Source organism: Mesoplodon densirostris, chromosome 13 (assembly GCF_025265405.1).
Source record: "Mesoplodon densirostris isolate mMesDen1 chromosome 13, mMesDen1 primary haplotype, whole genome shotgun sequence".
NCBI classification, from domain to species: Eukaryota; Metazoa; Chordata; class Mammalia; order Artiodactyla; family Ziphiidae; genus Mesoplodon; species Mesoplodon densirostris.
In genome coordinates this window covers 74,508,192-74,535,604 of record NC_082673.1, presented here as the reverse complement: position 1 = coordinate 74,535,604, position 27,413 = coordinate 74,508,192, and the positions used below count along the sequence as shown (strand labels likewise).

Genomic DNA, 27,413 nt, shown 5'->3' with positions numbered 1-27,413 from the left:
AGAAACACCTAACCCCTGGCAGAGTTGATTACGTATTTCGCCAAGATCAGCCAGATGGAGAAACTCAGGACCAGAAAAGTAAACTAATATCAACAGATTTGAAGAGCACCATGATATAATGGAAAGGTCAAGGGCCCTGGAGCCAGACAGACCTGGGCTAATCTGGCTTTTGGTTCTGTCATTTAGTTGTACAACCAGAGGCTCTGATTCAAACTGTCAGCCTCAACTGTAAAATACAGCGAATCTCCAGCTCAGAGGGTTCTGACAAAGATGAGAGGAGATGATACATATTAAACAACGAGTATAGCACCCAGCCTGGTACCCAACAAAAACTGGCTCCTTCCTTCCGCCATCCCTATAGAACATACCAGACATTGCTACATTAAGCAGTCTACCCTCTAGGTCAGCTCTCATGCCTGTGAATGTTTACTTCTAATGCTAATCCACTGCATTCTTAGCCAGGACCAAACTCTTTTTGCTAAGCCTGTATGCAAGAAAGTGATTATAGGCTAACCCTGAAAAGCTGACTTCCATTCTGGGCATTCAAAAATGCTTCCAGGAACATTTTCCAGATGGCCGTATTCAGCCTGGTCATATTTCTTCTGTCTTTTACAAAGCAGCCAAAATAAGCCAGGTTGTGTATACAACTCTAGTTTGCCAGAACCAGTTCTTTTTAGAACTTTGGAGAGAAAAGGCCAAACTGAAGACGCCTATCTTAAACATTTCATCCTTTTTGGGTCCCTGCCTCAAGGAACCAGAAGGAACAAGACAGAGATAGTTTCTGCTTACAGAGACAACAGTGAAAGCAATCTCATCCTAGACGTATGTAACACAATTCCATATACAGTAGCGTGTACAAGGTACCGTACCCAAGGAAAGATCTACCCCTTTTTCAGGGCATCCTCTCCTTTACTGGCTGCATCTCATATTCATTCTCCCCATCCCTTCCTCATACTTGTACCGAGGACATTTTGTGGGTCAGTTAGTAGGAAGAACATGAACATAAATAAGAGGGTAGAGCTCTGTGGTGTCAACTTGGCCAAACTAGAACTACATTTCCCAGATTCCCTTCCCAGGGCAGTTTCACAGTGGAGTTGGCCACAGAAGAAATTAGCATATCTGGAAGGTGGAAATGAAAGCAAACGTTACTCAAGGCTGCCATGGCTAAATGCAGTGAGAGGCCAACCTGGAGGTGCCGTAGAGTTCCAGCCTGTCCTTGCTCTGTGCTGCTCCAGACCCAGTTCTTCTCCCCACTGACAGCCCTGCCAAACAAGAGTGGCTTCAAGCCCCCCACCAGCCAATGAGCTCATAGCTTTCCAGAGATTTCTTCACCAGCTTCCCTGATAATCCCACTCCAGAACCTTCAGGAAAGGAAGTGGAAGTCACCCAACCAGGAATAAAGATTTGGAAACCATAAACAACTGAGGGGTTTGCTGAGTGTCCAGGGAATATGAAATGAGTAGTAGAGAAAAGAAGTTATTAATACACATGCAGAGATGTTAAGGGATTACAACTTGTTCTCAGTTGCCCTTGAGGTGAGAGGTAAATGCAGAAGGGCTAGCAGTTTCCAGCTTGTCCTGGCTCCTCCCCAACTCTGTATCTATCTCTTCCTCCCAACTGCCAGCCCTGCCAACAAGAAGGACTCTCACACCCACCACCAGATCCTCTAAAAGAAGTGTAAAAAAGGAACTAGTCACCCAGGCTAGAGACAGAGGACGAAAGAGCCAGAACTCGAGTTATACTGATGGAAATCTAAGGGAGGCATAAAAATGGAAACTGCATAGACAGTGCTGAAAGAGTTGAGGATGGAGTCTGAGGATTAACAGGAGAAGCAAGTTTTTTTTTTTTTTAACATCTTTATTGGAGTATAATTGCTGTACAATGGTGTGTTAGTTTCTGCTTTATAACAAAGTGAATCAGTTATACATATACATATATCCCCATATCTCCTCCCTCTTGCATCTCCCTCCCTCCCACCCTCCCTATCCCACCCCTCTAGGTGGTCACAAGGCACCGAGCTGAGGGAGAAGCAAGTTTAAGGCAAAGATGAGCAGGGACTTGGACACATTGCCATGCTGATGAGACATGCTGGCACTGGTGTCCGGGGTGACATGGAATGTGGCCTGGAGCTCTGAGATAGTTTGTGGTGAAAAGTCCACGTTGGGAGTCTATGACATTGAGGTGATGGGGGAAGCAGTCAGGGATGGACAAGCAATCCTTACTGCAAAATGGAACACCTAATTATAGACAAACATGTAATTTTTTTCCAGCTATTTCTCTCTGTATATATCCTATTTCCACAAGATCAGAAGCTCTTAGAGAGGATGACTTTGGACTCTCCACAGCATCTGAGATGCATAGGTCGTGCCCCGCACGTGGACCCACAGCACTGGATTCCAGCTTACACAGACGTGAGTACCCTGTGGTCCTCCGCCTCCGCTGACCTAGCCAAGGCGGGGGACAGTCACGCCACCTCTGGGCCTACAAAGAAATGCTCTGTGCCTTGTCCTGATTATTCTGGCTCTGGGAAGTGGAACCTGATCTCATCAACCCCAGCTGTGGGTACAGGCAGGCGGCTGCCCCGCGCAGAACACAGTATAGTTGGGGCACTGTGGTCCTACTGTGGTAAAAGGGCTGGTCACACATGGCCCCGGACAGAGGCAGCTTTCTCCTCCAAGACGCAGAGGGGCTCTGGGGGCCCTCCTTAAGCAGATGGCTGCCTTTCCCCGCCCCCGGCAAGAGAGCCCCATTTAAAAGCCTGCTCTGGGATCTCTTCATCCCTCAGCGCAAACGGTAGCCAGATCTGGGTGGCTACAGGTCTAGTATGAAGCAAAGGGGCGGGGGAAGTAAACATTTTCTCTTCAGAGGAGAAACATCCATGTTTTAAATGGAAATACCCAAGGCACATTTGAATTAATAAAAACTTAACCTCCTTAAACCAGCCTTAAACTTGCCTTGGGACAGTAGGCAGTATATTTTCCTTCTCTTTTAAAAAGCTTCTGTTGTTCAAAGAGAACAGGACACAGTGGAACCTTCCCAGGCTACAAGACCACAGCTGTCCACTGGCAGCCTCATCATCCAACGGGGCTGAAACTCCATCTGAAACCCCATCCCTCTGTATGGGACACGCGACAAGAGCTGTGTCTCATGCTGGCCGTTAGGGGAAGCCGGGTTTCTTGAATGCCATGTGGCGTGGCTACAGTGATTCAAAGCAGCTGAGATGAGCACAGGAGCAAGATGGGCTCAAGCACTGTGTTACTGGGCTTTGGGGGCTGCTGCACTGCATGTTTTGCACCATGAGAATACTGACATCAACTGGAGCTCAGCTATTTCTAAACATGCTTGTAACTGATACACTGCAAGGAAACACCTCAATGCCAAAAGCACACCATCCAAATGCCTTTGCAATATCTTTCAAAGACAAGCCATAGAACACCACCTTCTGTTTGAACCTGAGGCATGAAAACCAGCACAGCCTCTCATCCAACAACCAGAAGGAATGATGCAGCACTGAACCCATCTTTTTAAGAGGTCGGGGGGGCTTCCCTGGCAGTCCAGTGGTTAAGAATCTGCACTTCCACAGGTTCAATCCATGGTCGGGGAACTAGGATGCTGCAAGCCTCGTGGTGTGGCCAAAAAAAAAAAGGCCAAAAAAAAATAATAATCACTTTGGACTTCCCCGGTGGTGCAGTGGTTAAGAATCTGCCTGCCAAGGCAGGGGACACGGGTTCGAGCCCTGGTCCGGGAAGATCCCACATGGTGTGGAGCAACTAAGCCCATGTGCCACAACTACTGAGCCTGAACTCTAGAGCCTGCAAGCCACAACTACTGAACCCATGTGCCACAACTGCTGAAGCCCGCATGCTCTAGAGCCTGCGTGCCGCAACTACGGAAGCTCGTGCACTCTAGGGCCCGTGTGCTGCAACTACTGAAGCCCACACGCTCTAGGGCCCGCGTGCCGCAACTACCGAAGCCCACGTGCCCTAGGGCCTGTATGCTGCAACTACTGAGCTGCGTGCTGCAACTGCTGAAGCCCATGTGCCTAGAGCCCGTGCTCCGCAACAAGAGGAGCCACCGCAATGAGAAGCCCGTGCCGCGCACCGCAACAAAGAGTAGCCCCTGCTCGCTGCAACTAGAGAAAGCCTGCGTGCAGCAACGAAGACCCAGTGCAGCCAAAAATAAATTTAAAAATTTTTTTAAATGTTCAAAAAAATAAAAAATAAAAAAATAAGAGGTCTGGGATGGTATTCCTTACTCTTGGCTGCTGCACATTTAAATCACCTGCGAGTTTCTGAAAAGTACTGATGTCTGAGCCTCACCCCAGACCAACTGAGTCCCTACCTTTGGGTATTTTGTAGGCGTTTCCCAGGTGATTCTGAGGGATAGTGAAGGTTGAGAAACACTGGTCTGGGCATTCGTTCAAGGACCTTCATGTTCTTGCTTATGCTTATTTTAAACAAGAGGATTAGACAACAGCCCAGTACCCCCAAAATGTAATTCACGGCATGAGAAGAGCTAGAACTCACTTTTCACTTGGCCCTGAACAACTTACTTGGGTCTTTGATTTTCTTACATGTAAAATGGAGTTAACAGGACTTATTCAGCTCTGTATCAGGAAGTTGTGAGAAATGTAATATTCTCTGACACATGTTTTACCAAAGCAAGGCATCTTCATTATTACTATTAAAAACAGTTGAACATAATATGAACTCAAACCAGCCCATATCATATTAATCACTGAAATGAATATGATGGTAGGGGTGGGGTAGAGAAGGGATGGAAATAATATAAACTTGGTGTCCCCTGGGCTGGGCATTAAAGCTGATATATTACACACATACAGTTTCACAGCATGGCCAGGAGTGCTCAGACCCCAGTTCTGCTTATCTTCCTTAACCCTGAATAAGTCATTTCACTTCTGTGGGCTTTACCTTTTTTACCTGTAAAATGAGATTAGACTGGGAGATTTTTATCCCGGGGTCCAAAGATAAGTTTTAGATGATCCACGAACAGCATTAAACTGTGTGCAAGTGTAGTTCTCTCTCTCTCTCTCTCTCTCTCTCTCTCTCTCTCTCTCTCTCTCACACACACACACACACACACACACACACCCTTTTTTCCTAGGAAGAGTGCCCATAGCTGTCACTGGATTCTCAAAGAGGCACATGACTCCTAAATAATGGGGTCATCATTATGACCTAAATAATGTTAAGAACCCGTGGAATCTTTTTAACTCTAAGTTTCTGATTACCGGTAGTGGAAAGAACACTACTATTGGTGTTGGAAATTCAACAGACATTTTTATATGGGTGAATTTCAAACACATTTATAAATCTACCCAATGAAAAATCCTGGATAACAGCCAAGAATAAAATCTAGCCAATAACTGTTAAACATTGTCAATGGCTTCTTTCACCTCCCAGAAGTCAAACTAGTTTGAAAGTGATGTCAAAAGACGGGCAAAATCTATACTGGCCTAGAGAGGTCCTGTGGGGATCAGAGCGTGCTAGGTCCCTGCCAATCTGGAGGTCTTCTGTAGATGCTGCACTCTGGTTGCACAGTAGGACTGGTGGAAAGAGTATGTATGTGCATGGGGGCTGAAGGATAAATGAAGCAGAAAGTGAAGTCTTAGGGCAAAGGGGGACAAGTCTAAAGATAGGACTAAGCCAGAATGAGAACTTGAACCAGTGTCAGACAAAACACAGAATGAAGAAAAACCCTGAGTGGAACAAGGTATCTGACGATGCTTAGTACGGATGTTGCTTGAGGCTGTCTATGATCACACCGTCAGGATCTACACTTGGTATCCCGAGACACTAAGATTCATGCTTTCAGGCTTCCGACCAACAGAAAATATTCATTCAGGAGCCCAGCTTAAATGCTGAGTATCATATTACAGCTAAGGATACACAGATTTGGGCTGCTCAAATCCTGGGATACAGAAAGCTCAGAGATAAGGACATGCTCTTGCTAGTTTTCAAAGCTCAATCCTTTACTTTTAAACATGTTATGGATTTGAATTTCTTAACTCACAAGAATGCCACCTATCAGTGTCATATTCTTGGAGGACATAGCTATACAAGAGCCAATACAGAGCAGACCCAAATGCAACATTATCCTTCAGTCCACAGGATCATCTAAATCCCTACGATATATTAAGAGCATTTTTGGCTTATATCTTCTCTTGATATAATCAGTTCCACACATTTACAATAATGGTCCCAAAGCACAGAATCTAGAGCCAGGCATATCTGAATTCATATATGTCTTAACCTTAGGCAAAGTTCTTAACACTTCTGCACCTCATTTTTTTCCATTTGTAAAAATGGAGACAACACCTATGTCCAGAATTGTTATTATCAATGATCAGAGATAATGCACCTAGCACAGTGCCCAGCATGTAATATCACTCAACAAATGTTGCTTTAATTGGTCTTAGAACTGTTTTCACTACTTCTCCATTAAATCTACTGAAAGGATCGGACATGTGCCCCAAAATGTTACATGGGAAAACCCTTTTTATACAACTATATTCAATGCCATCTGCCTCCTTATCTTAAATAATATATTGTCTGGACATCCATGGACAAGCTCAAATTCTTTTAAAAAACAAAAATGGGTACCAACTTTGTACAAGGCAAGATGCTAGCGATTTTCATATGAATTATATGCTTGCTGCTGGTCTGCAGTATATTTTATATTTGTCTGTCTCTCTTAGAATATAATGATAGAGTTTTGGGGATCAACTTCCAATTATTTAAGATGAATAAATGGAATCAATTAATTGAGATTTTTAAAAATAGTGAGCACCTATTAAGTGTCATGTGGTGTGGTAGGTGCTAGAGTGAAATTCCACTGGCTACCTGCTACTCTAACAAGCCATTTTACTCTAGTAAAGCAGAGATAGTGCCTAGACTTGAGTCTCCACTGTCTCTACTCACCAAAGTCAATTTATTGACTCAACAAACATTCATTGAGCACGTAGTTAAAAAAGAAAAAGGATTAGAGGGATTTCCCTGGTGGTGCAGTGCTTAAGACTCTGGGCTCCCAATGCAGGGGGCCTGGTCAGGGAACTATATCCCACATGCATGCCGCAACTAAGAGTTCACATGCCACAACTAAGGAGACAGCAAGCCGCAACTAAGGAGCACATGTGCCGTAAATAAAGAGCAGGCGAGCTGCAACTAAGAAGCCCGCCTGCCACAACTAAGACCTGACACGACCAAATAAATAAATAAAATATTTTTTTAAAAAAGGAAAAAGGATTAGATACTATCCCTGCCCTCATAGAGCCTATGTCTTAGAGAGGTTCAAAGAAAATAAATACATATCTATGAAGAAAACAGACATGAAGGTATAAAGGAGAGAAGTGAGTGGCTCTGGTAGATACTGTAGGTTTGATTCGACTCACCTCATCCCATCCACTCTTTCTCTCACCCTGTGAAAGTTGGAAAATAAAATATTCAAATTCCCAGCCCCTTTGAAGTGACCACACAACACAATTCCAGCCAATGAAATGTGGTCAGAAATGCTATGCAGACTTCCCATCCTAACTAAAAAGGAGACTGTAAGGTGAGGTGTGAAAGATAAGGAGCCATGAGAAGAGAATTCCAGGTGGAGGAAACAGCAAGTGCAAATGCCTCCCAGAGAGAAAGCAATCACTGGTTTGAGGAACTAAAAGGTGGTAATGGAGGCGAGCAAAGAGGAAGGAGGCAAGGAGAGAAGATTTGAAAGACAGGTAGAGGTCAGATCACGTGGGGCTGTGAATCCAAGGTAATGCTTTTAGATTTTACCCTAATTGCAAAGTGAAACCAACAAAGGCTCTCAAGCAGGGGAATGGCAGACCTGATTGTCTTCTTCAGTTGCTAGGTGGGGAATGGATTATAAGGCTACAAGAGTAGTTGTAAGGAGCCCAGTTAGAGCCACAGTAGTCCTGGTGAGAGAGGACAGTGCTTTCGATTTGGGAAAATAAAGAAAAACAGGTACATTTGGGATACATTTTGGAAGCATCTTGAATTGGAGGGAAAAGAGAAAAGGAAGCATGACTTCTAGGTCTCTGGCCCCAGCACCTGGGTGGATGGTAGTGATATTTACTGAGACAGAAGAGACTGGAGGAGCAACAGGAATGTGCAAAACAAAGCATTCAATCAACTCAACATCCATAATTCCCATTCCAGTGACCTGACCTCTGCCAAACTAATGTTTTCTCATCTTGCTCTCCATCATTTCACTTTCTCTCATAGGCTCTCCTCTGAGAATTGTAAGTTGTAACTGTAATACCAACAATATTTGACTTTATCTGGCAGAAAAAAAAATGATGGGTGAAATTAAGAGACTGAAGCTAAAGGCAAAATGGCAGACTCAGCATATGACTCTGTAGTCTTCAGTGTGGAATTCTCAAAATGAATGAAATATGCAAACTTACAAAAATGTGTGTCTGAGACCTCAAGTCTTGCAGCCAGTAGTGTTCCTGCCAAACACACATATTACAGTTTATAATTAAATACTTGAGTGAATAATTAATATCTGCTTCATCACTCGACTTGAAGCTCCACAAGGGCAGGAGTCTCACTTGCTTTGCCCACCAGCAGACCCCACAGGGTACCATATGCAGTAGGCACTCAATAAATATTAGTTGAAGGATGTTTGTACAGGTCTTTCTGGTCAATGACAGAAACTCTTAGTTGTCCTCCAAGATCCATTGTCCCCACTCTCTTTACTAATAGAAGCTCCTTTTTTTTTTTCTGGACACGGTCACTATATTAGTTTCCTAGGGCTACCATGACAAATACCAAAAACAGGGTGGATTAAAACAACATAAATCCATTGTCTCATAGTTCTGGAGGCTAGGAGTGTGAAATTAAGGTATCAGTGGGCCATACTCTTTCTGATGGCTCTAGGGGAGAATCCTTCCCTGTACCTTCCAGCTTCTGATGTTGGCTGGCAATCTTTGGCATTCCTTGGCTTGTAGATGCATCTCTCCAGTCATATGGCCATCTTCTCCATGTACACCTTCACATTACCTTTATTCTGTGTGGATCTGTCTCTATGTCCAAATATACTCTTTTTATAAGTGTACCAGTCATATTGGATTAAGTCCTAATGACCTCATCTTAACTTGATTACCTCTGTTAAGACCCTATTTCCAGATAAGGTCACATTCTCAGGTACTGGGGGTTAGGACTTCAATATATCTTTTTGGGACCAGTATACAACTGAACCCATAAGAGTCACCCAGAATAAACTCAACATTTCCCAGATTCCCTTGCAGCTAAGTGTGGCCATGTGTGGTTACATTCTAGTCAATGGAATATAAACAGAAGTAGTGTGTGTAACTTTCAGGAAGTAAACCTAATGGCTAGAGTTACAGCAGCCATCCTAGACCATGAAGTGGCCTTGTGAATGGAAACCGAGCAAAGTGAAAACACAAAAAGTGGGAAATCAGAGACCTCAGAGACATATCTCAGCCTTGAACTGACTTTTTTCCAGCTTTTACATGGCAAAGAAATACTAGTCTAGGGACTTCCCTGGTGGCACAGTGGTTAAGAATCTGCCTGCCAATGCAGGAGACATGGGTTCGAGCACTGGTCCGGGAAGATCCCACATGCCGCGGAGCAACTAAGCGCATGTGCCACAACTACTGAGCCTGTGCCCCTAGAGCCCATGCTCTGAACAAGAGAAGCCACCACAATAAGTCCGTGCACTGCATGGAAGAGTAGCCACCACTCGCTGCAACTGGAGAAAGCCCATGCACAGCAACAAAGATCCAATGCAGCCCCAAATAAAGAAATAAATAAATTAAAAAAAAGAAATACTAATCTTAACCACTGTTCATGAAGATTGTACTTCGTTCATAAAGGGAGCTAATTGTAACTGATATATAGCCTTAACCTGTGGAATCTTCTGTAAGTCACACACAAGTGGAGACAGTAAAGACAGTACTATATTGATCTTTACTTCCCATGATACTTGGATTGTTTATGGATAAATCCAGGAGTACAGCTTTGGAACGAGATGTCCTACCTGGGTTGGGACATCTTTGAATTTCTTCCAGATACAGGTCAGTCTTGGGGAGGTCCCTGACTTTATACCTGGAGACAGTCTTGGGGTAACTGGTTTTGTGGAGTCTTTCAGAGGGCTGACAGGATTTGGTGCTCACTAATTATTTAGTTGTGACCCAGAAAAATAAAGCTACCACCTCATCTATGAAGACCCGAGGGCCCCAGGGCTGTCCATTTCTCAGTACTTGCCCTTCTTCCTGTCTCCAGGGATCCAGCACAAAGAAAGCCAGTATTAGGTCCCATAGCAGATCTACTTAGGAACAGCTCAGGATTATACCAAGTTATTTCTAACACTTCCCATGTCTTTGCTTTGTAAAAGATTCCTTTTTCTACAGTTCTGATTAAAAGTGTTTAGTTTCACCTCAGTGTTAAAAAGCTTAGCAAGATGTGAAAACAAACCCACTGATATGTGTACAGCAGTCAGTAGGGCTGAAATTTGATGTAATGCCAATAATCACTCATTTTCAGATGCACCTTTTAACAACTCTGAAATCGGGTCACATCTTATGATCAATGCACCTTATATTTGATGAAATACGTTAGCTGATGCTCACTAAATGGTACTATGTGACAGGCAAGGGGCTTGATACTTCATACACATTTCCTTATCTATCCTCACAGTCATGCCATGAAGCAATTAACACTGCCATTTTAAGATGAGAAACAGAGATTTAGCATTTCTAAGAAAGTGATAGAATTGTAATGGCATGCTGCAATATGGCAGAAACATATGATTACATAGATTCTGCTTCCCATGATATCCCATTTTGGCTACTGTTTTGTTACTCTGCGTTTTGTGTTTGTAAATATAAATTTATTTAAGCGAGAGTCAGCCAGAAGACCAACACAAAGATTCTAACAAGCAATATAATACATGACACCTACAAATACTTATTGTTTATTATGAGCCAGATACTGCGCTAGGACACATTTCATTTAATTGTAACTATTATAAGTGCCATTTTAAAGGTGAAGAATTTAAGGGGAGAGGGCAAATAGGGGTAGGGGATTGAGAGGTACAAACTATTATGTATAAAATACGTAAGCTACAGGAATCTATTGTATAACACAGGGAATATAGCCAATTTTATAATAACTATAAATGGAGAATAACCTTTAAAAATTGTTAATCACTATGTTGTACACCTGAAACGTAAATAATATTGTCCATCAACGATACATCAATTTAAAAAAAGAAGGTGAGGGCTTCCCTGGTGGCGCAGTGGTTGGGAGTCCACCTGCCGATGCAGGGGACATGGGTTTGTGCCCCAGTCCGGGAAGATCCCACATGCCGCAGAGCGGCTAGGCCCGTGAGCCATGGCCACTGAGCCTGCGTGTTCGGAGCCTGTGCTCCGCAACGGGAGAGGCCACAACAGTGAGAGGCCCGCGCACCGAAAAAAAAAAAAAGGCGGCGAAGAATTTGAGGCCTAGAGTTTAAATAGTTATCCTGGGTCCTATGAAAGTGGTGAAGTTGGGCCTCAAACATCTGGTGTCTGACACCCAAGCCTGGGCTCTTTATGACATGACCTGGTGCCAAACACAAACGAGAAACTTAAGCCCTCGGTGAATGTGGGATGGGCCACAAGTAAAGGGAATGTGATGGGTCAGATGAAAGGAAGAAGAATGGCCAGGAGAAGTCAGACATGACTTCTGGGAATTTTCTGGGAGATTTTATTAAAATTAATTTTTATTGGAGTATAGTTGCTTTACAATGTTGTGTTAGTTTCTTGCTGCACAGGAAGGTGAATCAGTCATACGTATACATACATCCACTCTTTCTTTGATTTCCTTCCCATTTAGGTCACCACAGAGCGCTGAGTAGAGTTCCCTGTGCTATACAGTAGGTTCTCATTAGTCATCTATTTTATACATAGTTGTGTATATATGTCAGTTTCTGGGAGATTTCTGAAAGTGCTAGTGGATGAAATCCGTCAGAAAGGACCTTGCAGCCTCAGTATGCAGCAGAGTGTGGCTTTCTAGACAAGCTTAGGAGCAGAAACATGGGGGAAGTGGGAGGACTGGGCAGAATTCTCAGGTCACAAGGCAAATGGCAGCTTAGAGTGGAAAGGCTGGCGCTCAGGGAATCTGAGAAGGATTTCCAGGATTGAAGAAATGCTCAGACTTATTCCATAAGCTGGGAACACCTCTTCAAGATGTATTCCTTGCCGTCACGCTGCGGGGAAGGAAGGGTAACCCACCTCCCTCACCAGCCCTGTGAGGAGGACTCCACATATGTCCTCATTTACCAGATGAGAAAAAGGCCCAGAGAAAAGAAATAATGTGCCAAACATCACAGAGCCATGAGGAGGGGAGCCAGGATTCTGTCTGACTCTAAGTCTAAAGTAATTTCTGGTGACAGAACTCATAACAGTGGTTGCCTCTGGTGGGAGGGGACTGACTGGAAAGAGGCAGGAGGGAACTTTCTGGAGTACGGGAAATGTTCTATGTGCTGATTGGCAGTTACACAGGTGCATACGTTTGACAAAACCTATTAAACTATATACTTAAAAGCTGTGTTGGGAATTCCCTGGTGGTCCAGTGGTGAGGACTCCGCGCTTTCAGTGGTGAGGGCGCAGGTTTGATCCCTGTTCAGGGAAATAAGATCCCGCAAGCTGCGCGGTGCAGCCAAAATAAATAAATGAATAAATAAATAAAATTTTAAAAGCTGTGTGTTCTGTCGTACGAAAATTATGATTCAATTCAAAACACAATTTTATAAATCTCTTAAGCTTTCCTCCCCTAACTTGTGCATTTTCATTGGGGGTGACCTAGGTAGTTTTTTTCCTACCTCTTGGCATATGAAAAAACAATCTTCCTCTTTTTATGTATAAAACGTATACGCACATATACGCACATACATATAGTCCATAAACAGGTATATAGTTATCTGTGGTATCCACATTTCATGGGGGAGAGATGAGTAAGGAAAAAAAAACTGTCTTGAAAAGGCTCCTTAAGGTAAAGATAATAAAAAACAGGTTGAGAAACACTGCTCTAACTCACTGCTACCTCTCCTTCCAAAATTTTCTTTACACTGCAGTCAAGTCTTAGCTGTCATTCTTTTCTTCCAAGGAACTATGTTCCATTCTGGGTTTCTTCTATATGGAATAAACCCTGTGTGTGTGTGTGTGTGTGTGTGCGCACACCTGCACACACTACAACCATGTGCATGCATACATACACAGATACACTTAGGTTTACTTGATTTCTATTCATTCTTTTGGTCTCACCTCAAGCATTCCTCCCTCAGGGAAGTTTCCCTCTCATCCCTCCCACTGTTCTACACAAATGAGAAGCACTGGTCCTTTTCTTCACAGCTCTCATCTCTGTTTATAATTATACACTTCAGAGTGGAATTATGTGATGAATGTCTCTCTCCCGCTTTAGACCTTAAATCCCATGAAGGCCTAACATGATATCTGGCTCATGGTAGATGGTCAAGAAATACTAAGTGGAGCTTCCCTGGTGGCACAGTGGTTGGGAGTCCGTCTGCCGATGCAGGGGACACGGGTTCGTGCCCCAGTCTGGGAAGATCCCACATGCCGCGGAGCGGCTGGGCCCGTGAGCCGTGGCCACTGAGCCTGCGCGTCCGGAGCCTGTGCTCTGCAACGGGAGAGGCCACAACAGTGACAGGCCCGCATACTGCAAAAAAAGAAGAAGAAATACTAAGTGAACAAAGAACTGTGCAGAGTTGCCCTGTCTTCTCCAGGGCTGCCAGTGCTTGACATGAGGGATGGTTCACTGCCAAGGAAGGGCATGGAGCAGAAAATAGGTCTGAGCTAAGGCCCTGAGAAGTGGCCTCTAGTGCTGGTAGGGTCACCCACAGAGAGAGTGGTCATCTCTCTCCGCCCACCATGCCCAATGATGAGCAAAGGAACACTGACCCTTCCACTTCCTGTTGACTGAGAAACTGACAACTAGAATAAGACATAGCACAGTGCGTCAGACAACCCTTTTTATCCACACATATGACTTTTCTGAACTCAGTTGGAAAGGAACTACTTTTAAAATATCACAGTATGCAATTTTTTTCACATGTGTTGATTATCATCCCACCATTTGCTACTTCAGTGCCCAAACTGTCCTGGCTAAATGAATTAGGGACTTGGGATGGTTTGCCCAACCTGGCCTCTTTTGGTTCAGGAGGAAAATTCCATGGAATATACAGGTTTGTGGACATGGGGAGGAAAGATCAAAAAGCAGGATTTTGACATTTTCTTCTAAATGAGAAATGGGAATTTTTGAAAGGAGAAAAAAAGAACACAATGGCCACTAATTCCTTACTCTGACTCAGATGGTTTTGTCTCCATATAAACATACAAAGAAACAAACAAACAGGGCAAAAAGGTCCCATACGTCCACATCCATCAATTCATCACAGCAGGAAACAAGAAAAGAAGCCAGGAGTCTTGAAATCCCTCTGAGAGTTGGCATAGGGTTGCGTGAACTTGAATACTGTTTCTCACAGGATTTAATTATTACCACCAGAAAAAAATAAACTTTCCAGAAAAGAGCAAGGATATCTTTTGTTTCTTATTTGTAAATATGGCTCAAATTCCTTCACAGTCTGAAGGCTGAATGGTTTGCTCTGGTAAGTGTTTGATTAAACTAACAGAAGTGGATTTTTTGTTACATCTTTCACTTGGATGACCCTGCAAGATCTAGCCCTGACCTAGGTGAGGGGCTGCTGCCAAGAATATACATCATTTATTTGATCTTCTTCAAGCCAAGGCAGGTGAACGTCTGACCACCGCAACAATTCATCTTGAATTGAATACAAATTCTCCACGCAAGAGACATGAAAGGTCATGCAGCCAATAGCAGTTCACAAAGGGTTTAAGGTTTTATTGGACTATATCATCTATTGGGCTCTGCCTCGTGGGTTTGTATTTTTTGAAGTAATGCAATAGGAAGCATTATGAGGACATTGGGGTGGAGAGACCAGGTTCTAACCTAGCTCTAACATTTACAAGCTGGGTGACCTTGGGAAAAGGATTAACTGGGTCTCAGTTTCCTCATTTGCAAGGTAGGGAGAACATGACCCCCCCACCTTCAAAAGGTATAAGAACAATAAAAGAGATAATGTGTGTGAAATGCATGGGAACACAATGCAGGTGTTCAATGAGTGAATTCCTTAGCCTTTCTATAGAAGCACCGATTCACTGGATCATTCAACAAATTTGCTTCCAGTGCTTACTAAATGCCGGGAATTGTGCTGAGTACTGGGAATATAGTAGTTAAGACAGACAACAAGGTCCGTACATTTATGGAGCTACTGGAGACAGATAAATAATAAATGTTAAGTACTATTATCTGATTCTGATAAATGTTATGTCTTGAAAAAATAAGACAGGGTAATATGATAAAGAGTAACTGGAGGAAGACAGGGTATTTAAGAAAGTCTTCCCTGAAAAACTGACATTGAATCTGAGACTTGAATGACAACAATGGAACCAGTCATTCAGCCTGAGGCCAATGGAGTTGCAAGCAAAACAGGGTTAAAGATAATGTTCTAATCAAAAGGGCCCAGATCATGTTCTTTGAGGGCCATAGAAGGTGTCTGGAATTTATTTTCATTGTCATGGGAAGCCAATAAGGTTTTAACAATCAGAGTCAAGTAATTAGATTTACTTGAGGGGAAGACCTAGGCACACTCATGATGTATCTGTGAAATGTAAAAATTCTGCCCTGACTAGAGTGGAAGATAGCTACTAGAGGATCAGGGAAAATGAAGTTATGATAGAGAATGTGACCCAGAAATGGGTTTAGACTTGACGTGATAAAATCAGAAAAGAGGATGTCATTAAAGATTGCAACATGAAGCCAAGTGTAAGTGATATTCATTAGACTGTAGCCAGTAGACTACTCTGGGGAAGGAACTTTATTCCTTTTCAAAGCAGATGAAAAGAGGTAAGAAATAGAAGTATTCCTCCTGGAATTATTTCTTCCTTCAGGATTTTAGTATTTAGCTGCTGATATGAAGTGGACTCATGTACAGAAAGGGGCTAGCATGGTGCAAGGTCAGGCATACAGAAGACACTCAATAAATTATTGTTTTTTTCTCTTCTTTCCTCCTTTCCCCATTGTGTTGAAATGAACCAGAAGTTACTGGTATGGAATTGCTAAAGGATGAGTGAAGGGTGGCCAAAGGGAAAATATACAGAACAACCTCTTTCAGATGAAAATGCATTGCATGGGTTGACTCAACCTTGATGGGTCCTGTATTTCATGTTCCATTCTAGAGTTGCAATGCCAAGGAAAGGTCTTCTAAGCCAGAGGTTTACAGATTTCATTTTTTGGGTAAAAGAACCTTCAAAATAAAAATAACTCCAAATTAAAAAATGGTGGATCAAGTGAGAATTCTAATGATACTACTGCTGTTGTTCTCTAGGCCATAAGGGGGTGGACAGGAATATGAAATAATATAGAAACTTATCAGCAAAGTGTAATTAATTGTTCTCTTTTGTTTGTTCACCTTGATTGAGACAAAACTGAAAAGTAAGATTATAGTTTCGGGCCTCTGGTAACATCTGTTCCCTTTTTGGTCTCTGGGGACAAATACGCTATTACTGCATGAGGAGGAGAAGGTAATTGGAAGGAAAGAAGGGAAATGGACTAGAGTAAAAATAAAATCTTCAAACAAGCTGGAGATGCTGCAAAAGTCTTTTGACCAAAACACTTAAAACTCAATTCCATTTACAACTGAAGTCAAGGTGGAACCTTCCCTGGCCTACATCTCAGCAATCCCCTCCTGCAAGCTAGCTGCTTGACCCACCCCCAGCAGCCTGGGTCAGCTATGAGGAGGTTGTGAGTATGAAGAGTTCTGGGAATTGGGGCTAGATCACAGACTTCTCCATCCCATCCATAAAAGGATTTGGGTGGATCTTATCACTCTCCCTAAGGACACATTTTCTCTGGAGTTCTTCCAGAACTTCTAGAGAAGGAAATTTTAATACAGGCATGACAGCCTCCCCTCGTCATGGGGGAAGGGTTCCCTTTAAACCAGGCAAAGAGCTCTTCTCTGGGTCTGGAAAGGTCGAGAAATGTTAAGAGGGGAATATGAAACTCAGTCTCTTCACTCTGGGGCCTGACCTGTCCACACACTGGTGACCCACTTCTTAAAATTTTCCAAGCCTCATTAAAAGGTAAAATAAAAGTGAGAAATGGGACAAGCCTCTTAGATAGCCTCATCCACCAGAAGCAGACACCAGAAGCAGAAGAACTACAATTCTGCAGCCTGTGGAAGGAAAACCACATTCACAGAAAGATAGACAAAAAGAAAAGGCAGAGGATTTTGTAGCAGATGAAGGAACAAGATAATCCCCCAGAAAAACAACTAAATGAAGTAGAGATAGGCAACCTTCCAGAAAAAGAATTCAGAATAATGATAGTGAAGATGATCCAGAACCTTGTTAAAAGAATGGAGGCAAAGATCAAGAAGATGCAAGAAATGCTTAACAAAGCCCTAGAAGAATTAAAGAACAAACAAACAGAGATGAACAATACAATAACTGAAATGAAAAATACACTAGAAGGAATCAATAGCAGAATAACTGAGGCAGAAGAACGGATAAGTCACTTGGGAGACAGAATGGTGGAATTCACTGCTGTGGAACAGAATAAAGAAAAAAGAATGAAAAGAAATGAAGACAGCCTAAGAGACCTCTGGGACAACATTAAATGCACCAACATTCATATTATAGGGGTCCCAGAAGGAGGAGAGAGAGAAAGGACCCAAGAAAATATATGAAGAGATTAGAGTCAAAAACTTCCTTAACATGGGAAAAGAAATAGCCACTCAAATCCAGGAAGCACAGAGAATCCCAGGCAGGATAAACCCAAGGAGAAACATGCCAAGACACATAGTAATCAAATTGATAAAAATTAAAGACAAAGAAAAATTATTGAAAGCAACAAGGGAAAAATGACAACATACAAGGGAACTCCCACAAGGTTAAAAGCTGATTTCTCAGCAGACACTCTACAAGCCAGAAGGGAGTGGCACGATATATTTAAAGTGATGAAAAGGAAAAGACTACAACCAACATTACTCTACCCGGCAAGGATCTCAATCAGATGTGATGGAAAAATCAAAAGCTTCACAGACAAGCAAAAGCTAAGAGAATTCAGCACCACCAAACCAACTCTAAAACAAATGCTAAAGGAACTTCTCTAGTGGGAAACACAAGAGAAGAAAAGGACCTACAAAAACAAACCCAAAACAATTAAGACAATGGTCATAGGAACATATATATTGATAATTACCTTAAACGTGAATGGATTAAATACTCCAACCAAAAGACACAGGCTTGCTGAATGGATACAAAAACAAGACCCATATATATGCTGTCAACAAGAGACCCATTTCAGACCTAGGGACACATACAGACTGAAAGTGAGGGGATAGAAAAAGATATTCCATGCAAATGGAAATCAAAAGAAAGCTACAGTAACAATACTTATATCAGACAAACTAGACTTTAAAATAAAGAATGTTGCAAGAGACAAGGAAAGACACTACATAATGATCAAGGGATCAATCCAAGAAGAAGATATAACAATTATAAATATATACGCACCCAACCTAGGAGCACCTCAATACATAAGGCAACTGCTGACAGCTATAAAAGAGGAAATCGACAGTAACACAATAAGACTGGGGGACTTTAACACCTCACTTACACCAATGGACAGATCACAGCGACAGAAAATTAATAAGGAAAAACAAGCCTTAAATGACACAATAGACCAGATAGACTTAATTGATATTTATGGGACATTCCATCCAAAAACAGCAGATTACACTTTCTTCTCAAGTGCACATGGGACATTCTCCAGGATAGAACACATCTTGGGTCACAAATCAAGCCTTGGTAAATATAAGAAAATTGAAATCATATCAAGCATCTTTTCTGACCACAATGCTATGAGATTAGAAATCAATTACAGGGGAAAAAACGTAAAAAACACAAACACATGGAGGATAAAGAATATGTTACTAAATAACCAAGAGACTGCTGAAGAAATCAAAGAGGAAATAAAAAATACGTAGAGACAAATGACAATGAAAACACGATGATCCAAAACCTATGGGATGCAGCAAAAGCAGTTCCAAGAGTGAAGTTTATAGCAATACAAGTCTACCTCAAGAAACAAGAAAAATCTCAAATAAACAATCTAACCTTACACATAAAGGAACTAGAGAAAGAAGAACAAACAAAACCCAAAGTTAGCAGAAGGAAAGAAATCAGAAAGATCAGAGCAGAAATAAATGAGATAGCAACAAAGAAAACAACAGCAAAGATCAATAAAACTAAAAGCTCGTTCTTTGAGAAGAAAAACAAAATTGATAAACCTTTAGCCAGACTCATCAAGAAAAAGAGGGAGAGGACTCAAATTAATAAAGTTACAAATGAAAAAGGAGAAGTTACAATGGACCACACAAATACAAAGCATCATAAGGGACTACTACAAGCAACTCTAAGCCAATAAAACAGACAACCTGGGAGAAATGGAAAAATTCTTAGAAAGATATAACCTTCCAAGGCTGAACAAGGAAGAAGTAGAAAATGTGAACAGACCAATCACAAGGACTGAAATTGAAACTGTGATTAAAAATCTTCCAACAAACAAAAGTCTGGAGCAGATGGCTTCACAGGTGAATTCTATCAAACATTTAGAGAAGAGCTAACACCCATCCATCTCAAACACTTCCAAAAAATTGCAGAGGAAGTAATACTCCCAAACTCATTCTATGAGGCCACCATCACCCTGATACCAAAACTAGACAAAGATACTACAAAAAAAGAAAATTACAGACCAATATCACTGATGAATATAGATGCAAAAATCCTCAACAAAATACTAGCAAAGAGAATCCAACAACACATTAGAAGGATCATACACCATGATCAAGTGGGATTTATCCCAGGGATGCAAGGGATTCTTCAATATATGCAAATCAATCAACATGGTACACCATATTAACAAATTGAAGAATAAAAACCACATGACCATCTCAATAGATGCAGAAAAAGCTTTTGACAAAATTCAACACTGATTTATGATAAAAACTCTCCATAAAGTGGGCATAGAGGGAAGCTACCTCAACATAATAAAGGCCATATACAACAAACCCACAGCAAACATCATTCTCAATGGTGAAAAATTGAAAGTATTTCCTCAAAGATCAGAAACAAGACAAGGATGTCCACTCTCGCCACTATTATTCATCATAGTTTTGGAAGTCCTAGCCATGGCAATCAGAGAAGAAAAATAAATAAAAGGAATACAAATTGGAAAAGAAGTAAAACTGTTACTGTTTGCAGATGATATACTATACATAGAGAATCCTAAAGATGCCACCAGAAAACTACTAGAGCTAATCAATGAATTTGGTAAAGTTGCAGGACAGAAAATTAATGCACAGAAATCTCCTGCATTCCTATACACTAACAACGAAAGATCAGAGAGAGAAATTAAGGAAACAATCCCGTTCACCATTGCAACCAAAAGAATAATATACCTAGGAATAAACCTACCTAAGGAGGTCAAAGACCTGTACTCAAAAAACTATAAGACACTGATGAAAGAAATCAAAGATGACACAAACAGATGGAGAGATATACCATGTTCTTGCATTGGAAGAATCAATATTGTAAAAATGACTATACTACCCAAAGCAATCTACAGATTCAATGCAATCCCTATCAAATTACCAATGGCATTTTTTACAGAGCTAGGACAAAAAATCTTAAAATTTGTATGGAAACACAAAAGACCCCACATAGTCAAAGAGTCTTGAGGGGAAAAAACAGAGCTGGTGAATCAGACTCCCTGACTTCAGACTATACTACAGTAATCAAGACAATATGGTACTGGCACAAAAACAGAAACATAGATCAATGGAACAGGATTGAAAGCCCAGAGATAAACCCACGCACCTATGCTCAACTAATCTATGACAAAGGAGGCAAGGATATACAGTGGAGAAAAGACAGTCTCTTTAATAAGTGGTGATGGGAAAACTGGACAGCTACATATAAAGGAATGAAATTAGAACACTCCCTGACACCATACACACAAAAAAACCTCAAAATGGATTAGAGACCTAAATGTAAGGCCGGACATTATACAACTCTTAGAGGAAAACACAGGAAGAACACTCTTTGACATAAATCACAGCAAGATCTTTTTTGATCCACCTCTTAGAGTAATGGAAATAAAAACAAAAATAAACAAATGGGACCTAATGAAACTTAAAAGCTTTTACAAACAAAGCAAAGGAAACTACAAACAAGAGGAAAAGACAACCCTCAGAATGGGAGAAAATATTTGCAAACGAATCAACCAACAAAGGATTAATCTTCAAAATATATAATCAGCTCATGTAGCTCAATATTAAAAAACAAACAAAAAATGGGCAGAAGACTTGAATGGACATTTCTCCAAAGAATACATACAGGTGGCCAAGAGGCACATGAACAGCTGCTCAACATCACTAATTATTAGAGAAATGCAAATCAAAACCACAATGAGGTATCACCTCACACCAGTTAGACTGGGCATCATCAGAAAATCTACAAAAAATAAATGCTGAAGAGGGTGTGGAGAAAAGGGAACCCTCTTGCACTGTTGGTGGGAAGGTAAATTGATACAGCCACTATGGAGAACAGTATGGAGGTTCCTTCAAAAACTAAAAATAGAATTACCATATGACCCAGCAATCCCACTACTGGGCATATACCCAGAGAATACCAAAATTCAAAAAGACACATGCACCCCAATGTTCATTGCAGCACTATTTACAATAGCCAGGTCATGGAAGCAACCTAAATGCCCATCAACAGACAAATGGATAAAGAAGTTGTGGTACATATATACAATGGAATATTGCTCAGCCATAAAAAGGAACGAAATTGGGTCATTTGTAGAGATGTGGATGGATCTACAGACTGTCATACAGAGTGAAGTAAGTCAGAAAGATATAAACAAATATAGTATATTAACACATATATGTGGAACCTAGAAAAATGGTACAGATGAACTGGTTTGCAGTGTAGAAATAGAGACACAGATGTAGACAACAAATGTATGGACACCAAGAGGGGAAAGCGGCGGGGGGTGGGGGGGTGGGATGAATTGGGAGACTGGGATTGACATATATACACAATATGTATAAAATGGATAACTAATAAGTACCTGCTGTATAAAAAAATAAATAAAATAGAATTCAAAAATTAAAAAAAAAAGCGAGAAATGGTAAACATACAAAAACTAGTTACAAAACGATTTCCGTTTTGGCAAGGAAAGCAGTGAAATTAAGCAGCCACAGTAAAAGTAGAAAAATTCCGCTAGATGGAAAGGTCACAAAGGCCCAGATGTAAAGCTTTGTCTACATTGGAAAGTAGGAGAAAACGAGGGCTGAGACCTGAGACGTGAGCCTGGTCTTCCACGTAGACACTGCCATGGAAGGCAAAGTGGGATGCCTTTCACTGTCCTGGGTCAGCTCTTGCCAGTCAGAGGTGCTAAAAGGAGGCTTCTGACCAGATGGGAAATTTCTACCACCCAGACCAAGCAGGTTGATCACTGCCCAGGTCACCAGATCCTTCCCCAGGACAGACTCTTGTACGGTCACCCCCGCTGCGCACCCCCATCCCCCCAGCTGAGCTCCACACAACCAGACACGCTGTCCTGAAGTTCAAGAGCAGCAGCGATGTGACAGGTTGGTGGTAACAAGCCTTCAGGATTGGGTTATACTAGCGGTCCCTGACCTTTCTGGCACCAGGGACCGGTTTCGTGGAAGACAATTTTTCCCTGGACCGGGGCGGGGGTGGTAACACTAGCGATGGGGAGCGGCAGATGAAGCTCCGCATACTCACCAGCCGCTCACCTCCTGCCGTGTGGCCCGGTTCCTAAGAGGCCACGGACCAGTACCGGTCTGCGGCCCGGGAGTTGGGAACCCCTGGGTTATACAAAGGGCTTTTTATATAAGTTATTCTATAACAAATACATATGGTAAATATACAAAAGAATTCATTCAGTGTTTTTTATAACAAAGTAATGGATTTAAATGAACATACACAAGTAAATTACATGGAAGAGCATGGTATTCCCTGTCATTTTCATTTAACCAATAGTATATTTCAAAAATATCTCAATACAGTCATTCTAATACAGAATTTGATCAAAAGAGGTTTTTAGAACAGGGCTATATTTTAAGATTTCATTTCAGTGATAAATGTTGTGTTAGATAATTTAAACAGATTTTTTTCCCCAGCTGGATTTCCCAGCATTTTTAGTATGCTAATGTGCTTTTTGTAGATTTCCAAGAGGGGAATAAACGGTGCAGCAGTTGAAAACTGTTTTGATCACAGAACCTCAGGACAGGATATTTTGCTGGACCAGAGAGCTGTATAATACAATTTTGGAAACGCTGTTCTACTGAATTCTGTACTGCCTTACAACATATGAAAACCATTGTACAACCCCCTGAGAAACTAAGAATATAAACCGTATGAAGTGTTAGCTTCTGAAACTGACAAACGTGTATCAGGTTACCCATCTATCAGGGTAGGTACATTCAGAAGTTAACTAAGAAATCAACTGACAATGTCTAGAACAGTTATGCATGTTAATCAATAAAGATGGACTAAAATCAATGAAATACACCTGGCTAAGCAAAACAAGGTCTTTAGCTGCAATGTAAATCCATTGCTTTCCCCAAAGGAAGTATGCTTCAAGCCCCATGTGAGTGAGTGCACGCTCCGAACCAAAGCACGCTGCCAGAAATAATTTATACTGAGGTACTTTACTGTGGGAATAAAATATAAAACTCTTACCACAGCCAAGAGTTCCATTAGAAAATGAAAAATTCAGCCTCAGCACAGATACAAATGCTCCTGGCCAACTTTCCTGCTCTGGGTTTGTTTGGTGCTGTGCCCACTGCAATACTGAGGATGTAGGAAGGGCCTCTAATACAGATGGACTTAGCCAACGAGGCTTCTGTAACTTACCCAGAGCACAAGACACAGCAAGCCTGTGCCTCCCTGTATGAAGGAGGTGTTCAAATCAGGGGGCAGAGTCAATCCTGAATCCTACCAGCATCCGTTACCCAGACTGGCCGTAATCTCTTCTCTGTGCTCCCTTGAGCTGCTCTCGGCTTGCCCATCTCTCTTTTCTAGTAGGTAAACCATTGCCAGAGGGTAAGTGCTGGAAACCAGAGCTGTGGAGATCCAAACCACGTCATTGCTTCACTGGTTTACTGCTCTAGGAAAAGGACTGAGGGGAGAGGATGAAAGTATTGAAGAAATAAAGGGGGGAATTATCTGTGGCTTTCAAGCCTTCTGCATCCTCCCATGGCCCCAGATAATCAAGAGATAAATACCCTCTGTGAAATGTTTTACAGATGACAGAACAAAACTGTGCTAGATAAAGGTGGTTTTTTTTTTTTTTTTTTTTTTTTCTCCTGCGGTACGCGGGCCCCTCACCGCTGTGGCCTCTCTGGTTGCGGAGCACAGGGTCCGGACGTGCAGGCTCCGGACGCGCAGGCTCAGCGGCCATGGCTCACGGGCCCAGCCGCTCCGCGGCATGCGGGATCCTCCCGGACCGGGGCACGAACCCGTGTCCCCCGCATCAGCAGGCGGACTGTCAACCACTGCGCCACCAGGGAAGCCCGATAAAGGTGTTTTGAAGCAGAAAACCAGTGCTCTCAATATCCCTTTATACCATATTTCTTTACAAATAAAAACAATGTGTGTATATATATATATATATATATATATGTATACATACATAGAAGAAGTCTGGAAGAATATAAATCAAAATGTTAACAGTGATACACTTTAATGTATGTCAATTATACTTCAAAAGAGCTGCTTAAAAATGTAAAGAGTGGTTATCTCGGGCCTCCCTGGTGGCGCAAGTGGTTGAGAGTCCGCCTGCCGATGCAGGGGATACGGGTTCGTGCCCCGGTCTGGGAGGATCCCATATGCCGCGGAGCGGCTGGGCCCGTGAGCCATGGCCGCTGAGCCTGCGCGTCCGGAGCCTGTGCTCCGCAACGGGGGAGGCCACAACAGTGAGAGGCCCGCATACTGAAAAAAAAAAAAAAAAAAAAAAAAAAAAAAAAAAAAAAAGAGTGGTTATCTCTAAGCTAGGAAAGATTATAGGCAGTTATCATTTTTTTTCTGCCTGTGTGTATTTTCCAAATTTTCTTGACTCTATATTCATTACTTTAATACTAAAAATGTGTAAAAATTATTTTCAAAAATCTTACACAATTCATTCAGTTTCTTGATGTTTGTGTAGTTCTTTGTACTTTATCAAATGTTTCGACATATTTAATCCATAAAACAGCAGAATGAAATATGATTATCATTTCAGAGAGGAGGAAACAGGCTCTGAGATGTTGCAGAACTTGTTCAAAGAGCTAGTAAGTAGTAAAAACCAATAAAATAATCCAGATCTCCTCTTCCAAACTCCACAACTTTTGTTCTCTTTTTCTCACTATTTACTGTTTCTTGTGTCTTGGCTGCTTAAACACCACAAGTATATACTTTGAACAAAAGCAGTACAATTACTGTATAAGATTTAAGCAAAAAGAAACTTTTTTTCAAATTCAGTATTGGTTCAGGAGAGAAATGTAAAATACCGAGGGAGGTTTGGAGACCAAGAAGGCAATAGTCCGAGCGATAGAAAAACTTATCCTTTTAGTTGCTACCTCATACACTCTTGGCTTCATTTCACCCCCATTCAGAAAGGGAAAAGGAAATGACAAAAATGGGACCAAAACACGCAGGGGGAGAAAGTACAGATGGCACCAAACAATGAAATAAAGCGAGAAGTATTTAGACACTGCTGTACTGGAGGTACCTTCATTCCTGCAGCGGCTGCTGGGCCACTGGGATCCACGGCCTGGATGTGGCATGGCTTACTGCCTCGCACCACAAAGCCCCAGCCTACTGCGTCACCAACAATCTAGAGAGGAAAACCACAATTAGCCATCAGCAGACGGTCCCTGGCAGTGTGCCCGCCCTTCCAAGACAGAGAAAAGCCAAGACTAAAGACATGCCATGAGATACCTCTTCTCCACTTCATCTCTACCCTGTCAGGGGAATGGGACTCTTCTATCACAAACACAGGCTTATATCTCTGTGCAGAAAACATGGTCAAGAAACACCTGTTTGGCAGAAAGAAGCTTCTTCTGTGAGGTCACTACTCAATAAATAACTGGCAGAAGGCCTCTTTCTTAGGCTGCTATGCAGTTGAATATCAGACTCAAATGGAAAGTCTGAAGATCTAAAAAAATAGGGTTGAAATTTCCCTCCAGATCCAATTTCTCTTCCCCTGCATCCAAAGGATACTTTCCTGATGATCTTGCTACGTCACTGAACTTTTTAAAAATTTTTTATTGGAGTATAGTTGCTTTACAATCATTGAACTTTAAAGTAACCATTTCAATTACTAATGGGGGGAAACCATGAAGAGTCTTGGCTCTCTTGAAACACAATTTTCTGTACCAAGAAAAGATAGTGAAAAAGTACATAAAGTTAACAATTTACAAATTGACTCTGGTCCAAAAGTTGTTTGAGACTGGAGGGTGACTTTCCTTATAGAATCATAATTAGAATTGCCAGTTACATTCTCTGGGTGGCTCCCAGACATGTCTCTACTGAAATAGAGATGTCCCAACTGAAATAGAGATGACAGCCATTCACAGTCAATTACTAGCAATGCTGGCATTGATATTTAAAACCAAAAAGAAATACAGCTAAAAAATACAACCCAATGTCTCTTGAATGCTGGAGACTGAGGAAAAGTAGGGAAGCAACTGAAGTTTTTGTGACCATTCTCAGAAAGACTTTTAGGGCAGGTTTTAGTGTCGATGAACTCTTATTAGTTTTTGCTTGTCTGAGGAGTTCTTTATTAGGTACTTCATTGGCTTTAGGGTTTGCTGCTATTAGTTCATTGTACCTGATTGCACTTCCAAATGTGCAGTTTACCTTTTCCCTGATACAGACATATTACCAGTGCTTTTTTCATATTGACTGGCTAGGACTGGACCCATCCTGTTTTAATTCCTTAGTGCTCAGAACGTGAAGCAGTCCTCAACAAATGTTCGTAGCACAAATGAGTGTGGAAAGCTTTTTCCCCACCCTGGGGTATTAAAACAAAAATTAGAAGACTACAGGAAAGATGAGAAGTATTTTAAAGAAGACGTCAATGTACATGTGAGGAGACAAAGAGACAGAGGCAAGTCGACAGGAAGTGGGTGAGGTGATGTCAAGCAGAGAACATGGAATCTGTTTGAAGAAGACCAGTGGGGGACTTCCCTAGTGGTCCAGCGGTTAAGAC

General features: G+C 41.8%; 1 protein-coding gene across 1 annotated transcript in view; it reads right to left on the bottom strand.

Annotated features, from left to right (window-relative positions):
• DEPTOR (DEP domain containing MTOR interacting protein) overlaps positions 1–27,413 on the bottom strand; it is a 151,103-nt gene that overhangs the window by 16,058 nt on the left and 107,632 nt on the right. The window contains exon 8 of the mRNA XM_060116042.1: positions 25,932–26,036. Within this exon, the coding sequence (XP_059972025.1) occupies positions 25,932–26,036 (105 nt within the window). The remainder of the gene's footprint in view (positions 1–25,931; positions 26,037–27,413) is intronic.